The 14,106-nt window shown below is 44.4% G+C and overlaps 2 protein-coding genes across 2 annotated transcripts; both read right to left on the bottom strand.

Moving 5' to 3' along the window:
* Positions 1-292: 292 nt before the first annotated feature.
* LOC120893627 lies at positions 293-4,677 on the bottom strand. The gene is made up of 3 exons (XM_040295630.1): positions 4,420-4,677; positions 1,834-2,002; positions 293-1,763 (listed from the first exon to the last, which is right to left on the bottom strand). The coding sequence occupies exons 1-3, from the start codon at positions 4,438-4,440 to the stop codon at positions 544-546; spliced, it is 1,410 nt and encodes a 469-aa protein (XP_040151564.1). The 5' UTR covers positions 4,441-4,677; the 3' UTR covers positions 293-543.
* A 2,871-nt stretch (positions 4,678-7,548) lies between these two features.
* On the bottom strand, positions 7,549-9,550 carry LOC120896055 (cuticle protein 8-like). Its single transcript, XM_040299871.1, has 3 exons — positions 9,415-9,550; positions 9,010-9,150; positions 7,549-8,905 (listed from the first exon to the last, which is right to left on the bottom strand). Exons 1-3 carry the CDS (start codon positions 9,418-9,420, stop codon positions 8,633-8,635), a joined length of 420 nt encoding a protein of 139 aa, XP_040155805.1. The 5' UTR covers positions 9,421-9,550; the 3' UTR covers positions 7,549-8,632.
* Between the last annotated feature and the right edge of the window lie 4,556 nt (positions 9,551-14,106).

Here is a 14,106-nt window from a genome sequence, read left to right as displayed (position 1 = left end):
GCATTGAAGCCAAAAACGAAGGAAATCAGCATTGAAGTAAGCGAACGAATGAATTGTTAAATAAAAAAGTTAAATAACTCTCCCTCCCATACAAGCAACAGCTGCACTGATATATACACAAACCTATGACATGCAAATTAGAGAAAAAAAAAACGGTCAATTTTAAAAGCTCAACTCCCAGTAGAAGCAAAAATGCGAACACATAGAGGACACACACCCACACAGGTATGTTAAACGTTCCAGAATGGTAGAAATCGTACCCCAAAAAAAGAAAAGGAAAAAAAACAACCAATCTAGTAAAATAAATGTTTATTCATGTTGACAAAAGTACAAAAAATGGTTGACGGTTTGTAATTGTCCTTTCATTTCTTATGCTGTCCTGAGGTAAGTTATCGATTAGAGTGCAAATAAATACTAAAAACATTCTCCTTCGCTCACAATCTTGTACAGTATGAAGTGGTTTTTGATTTGGTTTCTTACTGCAATAAATAGTTAGTCAATAAATACTTAACTAAAAGCAAACCTTTCGCATCCCGACCGGTATCAACGGCTTTCGGGACCTTCGCTCAACGTCATCTCGGTGACCGTTTCCGGTGTCGTTGCCGTGCCCGCACTGTACATTACCTGCCGCTTGCGGTTCTCCAGGAAATCGTCAAACCAATCCATACCGTCGCGCGTCTTGAGCTTGTTGCGTTTCTTCGTCGTACCGGTCAGCTTGCGGCGTCTCGTAGTCGGCACGTACTGACCGTTCATCAGCATCGATCCCATCGTACCGGGCCCGCTCACTGGCATATCGCCCAGCACGTTCGTTGGACGGTTCGAGGAAAGGATCTGCTGGTGAGCGATTTGTTGCTGCTGCTGCTGCTGGTGGTATCCATATCCTCCCACCGGAAACTGTTGCTGACCTGGACCTGTGGCAAGCGGTACTCGGTTCTGTCCAATCCAGCTGCCGAACCCACCTTGTGGGACAAACTGTTGGAAGGAATTCTGGGCACCGGCAAAGAAGTTCCCGAAACCATTGCCCAGTCCCTGCTGTGGCTGCTGCTGGAAGCCACCCTGAATGCTATTGGCTAGCTGATCCAGTGGGTTCTGCTGGGGTAGTACCTGCGGAAAGGAGGACTGCAAGTTTTGGTACAGATTGTACGGATTGAAGTTGGCCGGCAGCTGGCCGATAAAGTTCGAGAACACGTTCGGTGGTGCATCGTACAGGGGTGGTGCGGCCTGCTGCAAGTGCTGTGGATGGTGCTGTGGATGGTGCTGCGGATGGTTGGGAAACGGTGCAGTAGGAATACCGTACGGGTACTGTACTAAACCTTGGCCGGGGCTGTACTGCTGATCGCGTATGTGTCCCACAATGGCGGCCGCATACTGAGGATCGATAACGGCCGGATCGAGGATCGGATTGTACGTCGGGTTCAGGTTGATGTGCTGCTGTTGCTGCAGTGCCGCTGCAATGGCCGGATTGATCGTGCTCGCCTGCTGATCGTACGCGGGAAAGTAGCGATCCTGGGAGCCGGGGGCCGACGAAGGTGCTGGCGCTGGGAAGGAGGCAACCGTTTGCCCGTTCGCTCGCCTGATCTCCGTCTTCGCCCGGTAGCCACCTGCATCCGCCACGAAGCTAGTGATTATTACCGAGCCGTCCGGTTGCATGTAGCCGTACGAACCACGCACGGTGCCGTTTTTCAGCTTCTCTTCGTCGCGGAACTGTACGTTACCGGTCTGTGGATCCTCGATCTCGTACCCGAATGCATACGTGCCGGGACCTGTGGCGTAACTTTTCTCATTTGGGTAACTTTTCTCATTTTAAATGTGTGATATAAACTCTAAACTTACCATAAGGATCGATAAAGTTGTACATGGGACTGTCTAACGTCTGAACGCGCTGTGTGATGGGTCCGTAGTCAGGGTAGTTGCGTATAAGCTTCGCCGTCCGTTGCCGTTCTTTGAGCGGAGCATCGTCGATTGCATAAGCGCAGGCGCATAGCGAGACCAGAAACAGCGCCTGGAAGGTAGGCAATAAAGACAAAAATTAAATGATAAGTTTCTAGATTACAATGTAGGTTTTTACAGGGTTATTATTGCTTTAACATTCCAAATGTATTTTTTTTTTGTAAAGCATAACAATTTAATAATGAATCGTTATATTTTTTGCTGTTTAACATTTGAAATTTATTTATTAATAATTAGTTCTTGCCCAACCAATAATTCTTGCCGTACTTGTTGAACTGAAAAACTATATTGATTAGCACTTAAACATTAATTCTCCGTGCGAACCTGCTCCATATTTCATTCTTGCCATTAAACAAATCACACCACATGCACTGTATTTTCCGTTTGGATTATGAATGATCATGAAAGAACAAAATACAAATTAAGTGTTATTGATATTGCTGTCGTTTAAATGATGTCATGCTGTTAAAATTATTAGCTTAATACATTCTATAACCGCATATCGATACGCGATTGATGACAATATCAACAAATCATGAACAAGTCCATTTTCTACACGCAGATTCATTCATTATAAAATGTTGTATTTTAAATATCACATTAATCCCGCCGTTTTCTTAAAAGTTTTTTTTTTATTTCATTCATGATACTTGTACATTAAAACGAGATTGAACTAAATTTGAGCGCATTTTCTTTATCTCGATAGAGAGTTGGTCCTTTCACGAAGCGTTTTCTTCCCCGCGGCTGATTAATTGAGCAACTGTCCCAGGCGCTTTACGAGATCGTAAATTTCCCGCAATTGATGACACCGGCATCATATTCCAATTAAAGTATCGCTTGATCTGCCACTCTGATCTGATGATCTGATGCAGAGTGCACTCGTCGGCCCAGTGGAGGAAGTAACACACAACGGCACAGCAACAACAAAAAAGCAAGCAAGAAAAGGCATCAAAAACCACTTGGAAGTCAATTTGCAAACATCTCATCTGCCTCTCAAGTGATCGCGGTCGCGTGTAGGATGCTGCCGGTACCACCGAATCCAATTCCCGTTCTACTCAATCCACCCACAGTATGCAAACACACACACTCAGTGACCCGACAGGGCAGTGTCGTTCAGTATGTCTCTTTTCTCACACCCGCCAAGGCACTCCCGCGACTTGAGCGGCATCTGCTTTTAGGGATCGTTGGACAGGAATGAAGACAAAACAACATCAACAACAGACACAAAAAACATCCGAATCCCAGGACGTTCACATGCAACTGTTAGAATAACACACCCATTCCCGGGAACACTTTCACAGCAGGGATCTGCAACTGCACCCGGCAATGAATGTCCCGTGTGCGTCCCAACAGTTTACTGTATGCTCCACCACCTTCGCAAGACGTTGATTGTTCAACTTCTTAATTAAATTTCGTACCGTAATCGTTTCGTCGGCCAACTGACAGATCCGTGGTGGTAAGGTCAACGAACTGCCAAAGTGGAAGGAAGTGAGCGTGATCAAGCTGGGCGTTTGTGACACTCTGTCCCACTGTACCGTCCGTTTGGTGGTTCATTACGACCCAGCGCTGATCGCTGTTGGCTCTGTAGTAAAGCAAACCTGTTCTAGGAAGCTAAATATAGGCCAGTGTCCAAAAATGGTTCCATCCACTTGAAGTGCCGTCTATGGGAGCTAATGTTTGTCCAGCTTCTCGCTTCGTCTAGAACCAATCTTCTAGAGAGAGAGAGAAGGGAAGTACGAGCGGAACATCATCATCTTTCGCCGGTTTCGAGGAAAGCCGATCATTTTGCAATTTGCCACGCTCATTAAGATGTTCTAATCCGCTATTATATTCGACTTAGAGCAGCTCACATCATTCCAGATTTCAAACAATCCTACAAAAGCCTAGGAAATGTGATTTTTTTCTCAATTAATCGCTTTCTATTGGAATCTGTTTAATGTTCGCTTATCGCAAAGCCAAACCAAGCAATAGGATTCAATGTTCACCACGTTAGATTATTGTTATCTCTAATTTATTCTATTTGAATGGTCAAAGCGCTATCTATCTAATGCCCATGTATCACATTCTGCTACCAATGATCATCAACTTTATGAGTTGGCAGCCGAAAGGATTATGCATAACTCAATATTTATCATTTTCATGATTTACGATGAAAATTTAGGGCTTATTCTAGTTCTAGCTACCATTGACTCGTACAAATTCATGTAACAGGTAGCCGTTTTGCATAACACATGTATGCAGAAAACATTTTCAGGGTTATTTTCATTTTTAACCGGTTTTTGACTCAAACCATGAGTTCAGAAGAGTTTTTTTTTTTGTCAAGTCAAAGCTAAAGTTAGAACATCACAAATTGTTTGCCTATCACTCACAATTACTGTACATGAAGGTTCCATCTTTATCTGGTTATTTTGAACAATTGTATACCAACAAAAACTACACACCAATTATCAAAACATCATCACGACTCACCTGACATTTCCACCGCATCATGCTATCGAATTTGTTCTTTTCCCTCCAGCTATCAGATACACCGGGTGGGACGTTATTGTGCCTCTTAAACTATGTCCACTTTACACGCAGCAACACAGTCTGCACCACAACACTTCAAAATATAAACAATTTGTTTCCACCACCCAATTCAGTCACATGTGCAAAACAACACTACGGCTACAACCTCACAACCCGCTTCCGTGCTAGCGGAAGCAGCTAGTTCCTGTCGGATGATCGCCCTCGGCTACACTGATCTGTGGCAAACGGTTGGTGTGTGTATTTATAAAAAATTTGGGCAGCTCGTCAACCGCTTCAAACAACTCCGGCCAGCCACACAAACACACATGTCACCGTGCCCAGTCTGCTATTGTGCGTCGATTTAGCGGCAAGCGTCCATTCAAACGAGCGAAAGCGAGCTTTTTTCCCGCGCGTACAACCCTTGTTGTGTGCTTTCTTCTCACTTTAAGTTCCCCCTTTTTTACTTCAGAGAGGTGTGATCAAAGGAAAGCATTCTTTACAGATCCACCATTCCGGTGGTCAGATGAAACAACAAATCGCACCTAACAAATTGCAAAACTTTCTGTCAAGAGTGCCACAAAAAAGTGCGCCAAATAATGGCTGGCTTGACGGACAGTTGTGAGAACATTCCGTTAAATGCGGCTCGATAACGACGTGCCAGAAGGCTAAAGGTGTTTAATCTTTGCTTACCAACCGGTTGACAGAGAGTTTTATAGTTATGTGACCAAGGGGATCAAGTTAATCGTAAAATGGTTTTATTACTTTTACCCGAAAAATTCTGCAACATGATAAACCCATTCAAACCAACCATCTTGCACGGGTTATGTCATTTTAAGGAAATATTTGTAATAAGTAAGAATGAAACACTTCGTTCCCACGAGAGTGGCGCTAGGCTGGAATCATTTTATCCATACTTCACGGGCATCTCTGGCTTCATTTATCACCGCAGTAACGAAACCAATACCAAGTGGGTGGTTGGCGTTCGGTCATCACGTGTGCCCCGTACACACGGCCAGCGCTGCAACTGCAGTGCAGTGTTCACCCCCATTTTCGGAAGCTGAAAAGATGCCGGCCAGTCCGGTGCCGTCTTCACAGCCGGTACCGCTTTAAGCGACAGTATGACAAATGTAAACGATGCGTGTGCCTTTTCTTCGCCCGTCTGGGCACCACGGGGTAGAACAATGCTAAGTGATGAGTCCGCTAAGCGGTTAAAAGATTTAGTGCGAAATTAATAGGAGGAAATTTGTGACAACGTTTCACCTCGTGGAGTAGAGCTTACTTTACTTTATGAAGCTCCGAACCGGTGAGTCATCGGGTGTAAAAATGAGCACAGCATTTATTTATGGTCCTGTTGGGATGTACCGAAACCCATACAATGCTGGCATTATTGTTTTCAGTGCAATTAAACTCTCCCGCTTCCTGGATTCGCTACTTAAATTTTTAGCCACAGTAAAAATCTGGCACAAATGTTATGATCTTACGGTATCTGCGCCCTGGGCGAGATAACTTTCATCTAGGCAAATGATTCATAGCTAATTCTCGGCTGTCGGTACAAAAGGTGCGGTAGTGGCTTCTGAGCTTTGCTTGCGGAACCCATGTTGAAGGAACAAATGAACCGAAATAGGGCAATATCTCACCTTGTTTGGTGGCACTTTCGCTATTTTTGGTTTAACGGAGGGAACAACCGCAAAGGTAGGGTTTAACTTTCTCCAATAACGTTTTCAAGGTTGCAAAAAATGGTATGATTAATGATAACGTGGTTCTTAAAGTTGTGTCTTTTATTCTCAAACCAGTAAAAAATCATGTTTCATCTTCGAAGTATTTATCTCCTCTGTTTCCTTCCTTGTTAAATGTCTATAACTTAAGGATTATTTGTATCCAAATATCGATTATTATTTGACACTACAACGGAAGTCGATCGAGGTCAGTTTAACTCACTAGTGAGAAGTCAGTTCTGCGTATCTGGGGATGAACAGGCAGTACATCCATGCGAAATTCTAATCCTCCCATCCATCAATTACAGATCCTGAATCTAAATCTGCTCTTAATCTTATTTTTTTATTGGTTCTCAAACTGTTTCCGATCTCATGCTGATCTTGGCAATAATGGTGAAACCATACTCGATTTGTAAGAAATCCAGAACTAATAACGACACTAAAATTGATCCTGACTCCATACAGGACCTACAGCTGAACCAGTTCTTCTACTGATTCTCAAAATTTATTCCGAACCATACCAAATTGTTCATAGGACTGATCTCAAACCCAAGAAGATGCTTGAAATTGGTTCAAAATCTACATCGACCCTGAAAGTGATAATCATTTGAAACCATTCCTGAAATTTATGCAGAATCCACACTAGTCCTGGCACTAGTTTTCTGCCAATACCGCTTCTGTAACACTTTATGAATTCTAGATCTGATTCCGTAATCTATTGCGATATTGGAACTGATACTGAACCCGTACTTGTCATTGTACTGATCAAGAATCGGTACCGGTCGTTGAAACAGGGTCGGACTAAGCACTACGCAAACTAAGCGGCCACGTGAGATCCAGAAGATTCGAGGAGTCTCCGAAAAAAGGGACTCAGCCTCCGCTTGCAAAAAAAAAAATGCTTCTCAAATCTTCTCTAGTTTAGAATTCCTCAAACAACTTCTCGCTCGACACTCCAGAAAGGCTTACATTCTTGAGACCGCTTAGGGCCTCCACTCCTGTTAATCCGCCTCCGCCTCGAAATGGTCCTCAACTTATACCAAGCTTTGAAGTAATCCAGTATCCATACCGTTTCGGAAGCTAACTCCAAACCAATACGGTTTATGGAAATGCTACCCATGCCAGTCCTACTACTATTATTTTTGGTGAAAACACTATATCTGTATTTGTAGCAGTCGTAGAACGAATCTCGGAACTATCATGCTCCAGAAACCTTCTACAAACAAGTAACTGATTCTACTAATCTTTTGGAACATGGAACATGTTATGTCATATATAGCTACTTAATTAAGCAACTTTATTTCATTTCATATAATTTATTAGGCTTTAGTTCTTTCATACCTTTCAGTTCGGATGATGAATGAATGTCACATAAGGATTTTTTTTATATAAAAAACATTGATGGTTTTTATTCATTATTTACAGTGTTGATACTTGCAACTGGTTTCACATGGATGTCAATGATTGCTTCGTTTCGTTGTTGTGTTTTGCATTTTTTTGGCTCTGCACACCCTTTCTCCGTCCATCGGTACCCCCGTCCTCATTGACGAGGGGCTCGGATCGGAGCGGAAGGAGGTAGCACGATTTTCGTGCATTTCGCTGCCAACGCTGCTTGGAGGAAAGCGCCTGACTACCAGCAGGATCGGTGCCCTGCCAGTGCATTGTGCAGCAAATAGCAAGTAGTAACGATGGTAGTAGTAAAGTAAGTAAAGTAAGTAACAGTAGCGGTAACAGATCACAGAGAGATAGAGTGTGTGTGTGTGTACGTTGGTGTACATACAATATCAACACATCCTTGGGAAGGGGCTGGCTACATTGTAAGATCCCCGTACCCAGGTGAGGGAGGATGAGGCTAGAAGATCATTAGAAATGTCGGCTACAACCATGAGTGGTGCTGCAACCGGCAAGACCAGAAACGAGCTGTAAAGAAGCTCCCGAAGGGAAGGAATATTGATGAAGAGGGGATGATGGGCTGACCCATTCGCTTCGGCTCCGGCACTGGCAGCAAGCTTGCAAAAAAAGCTTCACTACAGCGGCGTGCGAAACCGATTGCAGCGATCTAGGCGCCAGTGGCGCAAAGTCACCACGGCGACAACCAGTGGCGTCGCAGCCGCCTGTTGCGCATTGCGCAAACAAAAGCAAATCCGAAAGCGCTCATTTAAATCCACTGATGGTTCCACACAGGTGTTCGCAAGCATCGAACGAAATGCTCGATTGTACGTCTTTGCTTGGATTGGGCTTGGGCTTTTCGTCCTTTAGTTGCGCTAGGACAGCTGGGTGAGTCGCTACGCTACATCCTTCCGTTCGCAAAACATTGCTTCGTTTGGTCTTCGTTCTACGCGGAAACAGTATGTGTATGGTAGAGCGTGAGACAGAGAGAGATAGTGTTTATGTGTATATGACTACGATTACTAGCAGAAGTGGATAAATTGGCGTTGAGGAGGTGTTGGCGTGGTATCACTTTAGTGCACGTAGTGGCTCAGGACGGGGGCCGGAGCGTAGTGGGCAACCGGGGCGGCGATGACCTTCTGGACGGCCGGGGCAGACTTGTGGACGACGGCGTTGAATCCGTTGTGGTCGTCGGCGGTGTAGTCGACGGTGCGGACCGAACCGTCGGGCTCAACCAGCGAGTACTGGCCCTTGACGACATCTCCGTCGCGCTCCTCGGCCTGCGACTTGATGTCACCGGTATGCGGGTCCTTGATGCCGTAGTTGAACGAGTACTTCGGGTATGCCTACGGAAGCACACACACACACAAGGGACACATCAGTAAACTGTACCATCCCGGGGGCGTTTGCTTTTTGGGGAAGCAACTTGGAGGTGCGATCGAATACTTACAACAGGCTCGGCAACGACGTGCTTCAGCACCGGAGCATGGACGGCCACCGGGGCGTGGACCAGGGCGTGGGGAGCATAGTGGCCGTATTCAACCGGCGACGCACTGACGGCGACGGCGAGCAGAGCAATGGCAACGAAGCACTACAATGGAAAGACAAAGGAGGAAGCGTTTTAGCATCTCAACAACTGCACGGAACACTTTTTGTTTTTTGCACGAGCTGTTCTTAGTCAAAAACATTCCAAACACTACTACTGCATGTTCTCATCGATCAAGAATCACAATACTATGGACTAGACTAGTCATTTTAGGAACACCGAATCACTTTTGGCTTTTTTGAGTTATTCTTAATGCAAATTGTTCACTTTATTCCACACTTCTCTTAATGCTGTGCACGATTCCCGTACCTTCATGGTGAGATGAGTTTGTTGTATACTGCAACTGTACTGTGCTGAAGATGAATGGGAACGATGTGTCTGTACCGCTTGTACTTGTTGTGACACTTCAGTGAGAACCAAAACTGAACTGATGCTGACTGCTATGGCCAAAACGTCTTTTATACCGAAATTCAGCCCATGCAGCGCCTAGAATGGTTCGTGCCGCTGCCAGTAAGGACACGGCGCGTGGAGGCACAGACGACGAACCTCGCTCGGGTGTTGTTTTTTTTTTTTTGCTTCTTTCGAACCGAAACGTGTCGCATGTCAGACAGTCAGCGGGAGGCTGCTGCTCTCCTACCCCACTGCTGTGGAAAACATAACCTACCGCTGCTGCTAGAAATTGCATACGGGAAGGGGATCTACCATGCAGGAGGGAGCGATCGAGCAAGAGAGGGAGAGGTTCCATTGGGCAAACACTAATTCCAAACACACTCCCACGAGCTCGCGGACGCGGCCCGAGGAGCTGTGTTTGTCCGGGCTGTACGCGAGGGGAAGGGAGCCTCGGGTGCGCGAAAAAGGAACTCTACCCGCTACAAGTTTTCATTGAAAAGTTCCAAAAGCCGCCCCGAAGGAGCTCGGCCGAGCTGCGCAGCGGCGCACCGTTCTACGCAAGAAAGCGAGAGTGAGATCGAAAGCGAAAGTGGGGCGTGCAGTGGAAGGGAGTGTTAAGCGGTAGGGTAAGGGATGAAATCCGCTGTGTGCGTGTGAGAGAGAGAGAGAGAGTGAGCGAAAGAGCACGAGCAGCTCCCCCATTCAAACGTTTGACCCAAAGACGTAGAGACACAGCGCGCGGTACGCGATTAAAAGTGAGAGTAATGAGTGTAGGACACTTTGGATCGAGCGATCCTGCTTTGGGAGGGAGCGTGGTGTCGAGCATTGCAGCGGGTAGAACAGTTGCTTCGGTCGTTCGTTGCCCCACCACTACTTGGCTTGTGGAACGCTGATGATCGCGCACAAGATCGTGCACGAGGTGGAAGATTTCTGCTCTATCGCATCTCACCCGTTTTCCTGGCCCACCTGGTGCGCTCGGTTTTGCTCACCCAGGGCCTTTCGGGGTTTGAGCGTGAAGCATGAATGTTTACGTACCACCGCGAGCGCATACTTCATTCTGAACCGTTTGGCTGCACGGAAGGATCGATCGATCGGTGGTGGAGTTCTGTTAATGGTGTGTTTTTTTAAGTGTTTTGAGTCGAGTTTTGTGAAGTGCATATTCTTGTTTCGTTGAGATTGTTTGGTACCATTTAAAGTTTGTTAATGAAGCAAAGATTGCGTTAATTGGAGTGCATAGTGAAGCTTATGGAAATAAATTTATAGTACTAGTTGTGGAATGTGTAATTTGCTAGGTTTTTGTAACATGTATCACTGCAATATTTAATTTATGCAATTCGGGAGAAGTAGTTCGTTCATTTTATGAATCTGTTTTGTTGCGTGATGAGTGTATCAATCATGCTTCACATTTTTGAGTAGTTTTAAATATTATAGTTGGTATTCTATTAGGTCTTTGGTAAAAAAGCTATTAGATCTTGTTGGACCATCAATTATCTTTTAGTTTTTTAATTTGTAATACGAATAAAACAGTGTAAACTTAGTGAGAAACTCATGTGAATACGATGTAATTAATAAAACAAAATTTGGTAAACAAAACAATCATTTGTTATGAATCATTTTAACCGAAAATGTCAATAAACACAACCGTTTGGACTCATTGTTAGACTATGACATTAAATACTGTTCAATAAAATCTAGTACTGCAGAATTGAACAGATTTAAAATCCTCTTAATCATTTCGCAAAAGCATTTGCAACTGAACCATTTACATTCAACTGTACAAACTTTTCATCAGTGCTGAACTAGACTTTGGATTTGTTTGGGACTGTGGGCACCCCATATAAATCCACATGCAACTCTTTGCCGCCCAAATGGCCACCTTTTCCTTGTTTTGTTGAAAATTTGCACATTCTGATTCAGTCCTTATCGACATGTATTATACATAGACCAGTAGTTTTATTTATTTTATTTCTGTATGCCGCTGGTTTATGATGTTGATCGCTAACTGCAGAAGAGAGAGCATTTAAAAACTGTTCACATGAAATAACTTTAGTTTTACAATGGAGATATAACTTGACGGAAATTCTATTTATCATTTTTGAATAATATTTTAAAGATTGACGTATTCAACTTCAAGTACCCCAGAAAACTTCAACTTAAAAAAATCAAAAACAATGTAAATCAACGGTATATCTGAAGCAGGAATCTCGAATCTGTTCAGTTCGCTGGCCTCATAGATTCGCAAATAAAGAGGCTGAGGACTATTTTGACATTATCTTTAGCTAAATACCGATAAAATATCGCTTTTATAATAAGATACTAATTGAAAATCATCGCTGGTCGCATTTTAGGTTCTTGAGGTTCGCAGTAGATGCCGGAATTTGTCTAGAGCATACCAAATCATGCAAGATTATTTGGGTGGAGCTTCAATTGAATATTCCCAAGTAGAAGCATACGTATCATGTAGCACAACAAGAACAGCGTCAATAATTGTTTTGATTTGTTTTATCCCCTTGAAGCAACTTAGATGTAAACCATTAGTATCCTTCAATCAAAGTGTCAAGAAAACATTTGTGTTGGTAATGATAATTAAATTTTCCGTTTTAACTCTGTGTAAGAATGATATTTTGAAGTCTATTTTACAACTATCAATATTAAATATTTCATCCTTTCATAACAAACAAATCATAAACCATATCAATTGCTATGTCAAACGGGGTAAAAAATAATCACGAAACCACTAAAACTAGGTAGTCTGTCCTTTTTAATTGCCGCTTATTCAACAAATCAATATGCATCATGCATCATCATTTTACTCCCTGTAAAACAAAATGTGTGATTTATCGTCCCGGGCATTTGGTATTGACGTATCGGTAACCTTTAAATTAATCTTCCCTTTTCATCGGCGCCGCAACCGAACCGTGATCTCTTCATCACCTAACGAAGGCATAATTGATCGCCGCTAAATGAACCAGCAAAAACGGAAATCGCTTTTGACGATTTCATGCGGTTCGTTAACTTTTTGCACGCGTTAGATTTACCCACTTACCTTACCCGGCGTCGGTAGCGACCGAGGGAGAGCAAAAAATCGGCGGAAAACATATGAACCCTCCTTCCTTGCCCTCTTTCCACCCCATTCTGGCCAGGGGCAGCATCGTTTCGATACATTTACCCCGTACACACAGCCACACACAGAAACACTTTACAAGGTTTCAATTACCAACGCGTGAACCATCGCCACCAGAACGATCATAATTGTGCCCAAAAACCACGAAACCCTGCCGCCAAACATGCCGGCGCAGCATGATTGCTCAAGCCTCGGTTGGTGCCCCTCCGGCCACGTTGAATGTCCCTCTCCCCCCCCCCCCTGTAGCATGGTGGAAGCGAGAAAATAAAGAAACAACCTACACCGTGATCGCAGCTTCACATCACGGCCAAAGGCCATATGTGTGAGAACTTCATTCGCGCTGACCGCGGTTCCGTCGGTTTCGGTCTGCAGCTGCGTGCAATCGTGCAGTAACGAACCTGGTGTCGGCCGACTGTTTATGTTGCGCTTGTTTCTTCCGATCGATCAGTTTTGGGGCGCGCTAGAGGGAAGGGCACCGATTCTCATAAACGGTGGCCAACGATGCAAACGCCGATACACGACCGTATCTGCTCGGGTCCGTGCCGGATCGCAGCCGGTAATTACTGAGGAACGGGAAGCGATACCAGGGACGCATCGCATACGCAGTGACATTGGAGGACACCGCCACTAAATGAGTGTCAGTCTGAAAATTGATTAGAAACGCGATGCGTTTCCGAAACACAAACGCACACAAAAGAACGCCCGAAACGATTCTGCGCCGGAGGAGATGCGAGCGGAGTTTGAAAGAAGACCAAATCAATCTTAGACAGCGGGCTGAGATTAACACACACACAACACACACACAGCAAGGCAGTGTGGCCGTCTCCCAAAGAAGGATGTGGCGGAGATTGAACTCCACTCTTCCTCTTTGCTTCCTTTCCCTAGCCTACCATTGGCATCAATTTGGTTGGCGTGCGATTGATCTTGATCTTGATGAGCCCGAATGGTGCCCGAGGAAATGGCATTCGCTTTTGAACGGCAGGCAAGGGCGCTAGAGCGCGCGTGCTCTAGCGCCCGCACCACCGCTGGGCATGTAAATGGGGAAGGGCATCAAATGCAGCCCAAGATTGGACCATAATTTCAGTCACGATCCATTGATCGCGTTTTTATGGCGCATCTCCAGGCCGGGCTGCGTAGTTTTTGAAAGCGCCTTGAGGTGAATTTTGTGCAGCGGAACACAATCGGGTAGCGTAATCTTTTCGCTTCGCTTTGTTTTGTTCGATTTTAAAAGCTTAAATAAAAAGTCTGGGGGAGCAGATGTATCATACTTGTTTTCGAGAGCCTTTTATCTTTAAATTTTATTCTTTTACAATTAAGAATTATGTGTTCCTCTTTTTAGATTATTTTTTTTTCCAATCTTTGTTTTCCCACAGAACACATTGATATAAGAAATTATTTTATCGTCACCAATTTGTAGACTAACCACTATTAAAATAACACGATAAGGTTTGTTAGATTTTTTGAATTTGTTTTTCCAGTACAAAAAT

The sequence above is a fragment of the Anopheles arabiensis genome, chromosome 2, assembly GCF_016920715.1.
Source record: "Anopheles arabiensis isolate DONGOLA chromosome 2, AaraD3, whole genome shotgun sequence".
In the NCBI taxonomy this organism is placed as follows: Eukaryota; Metazoa; Arthropoda; class Insecta; order Diptera; family Culicidae; genus Anopheles; species Anopheles arabiensis.
This window is presented reverse-complemented; position numbering and strand designations above follow the sequence as displayed.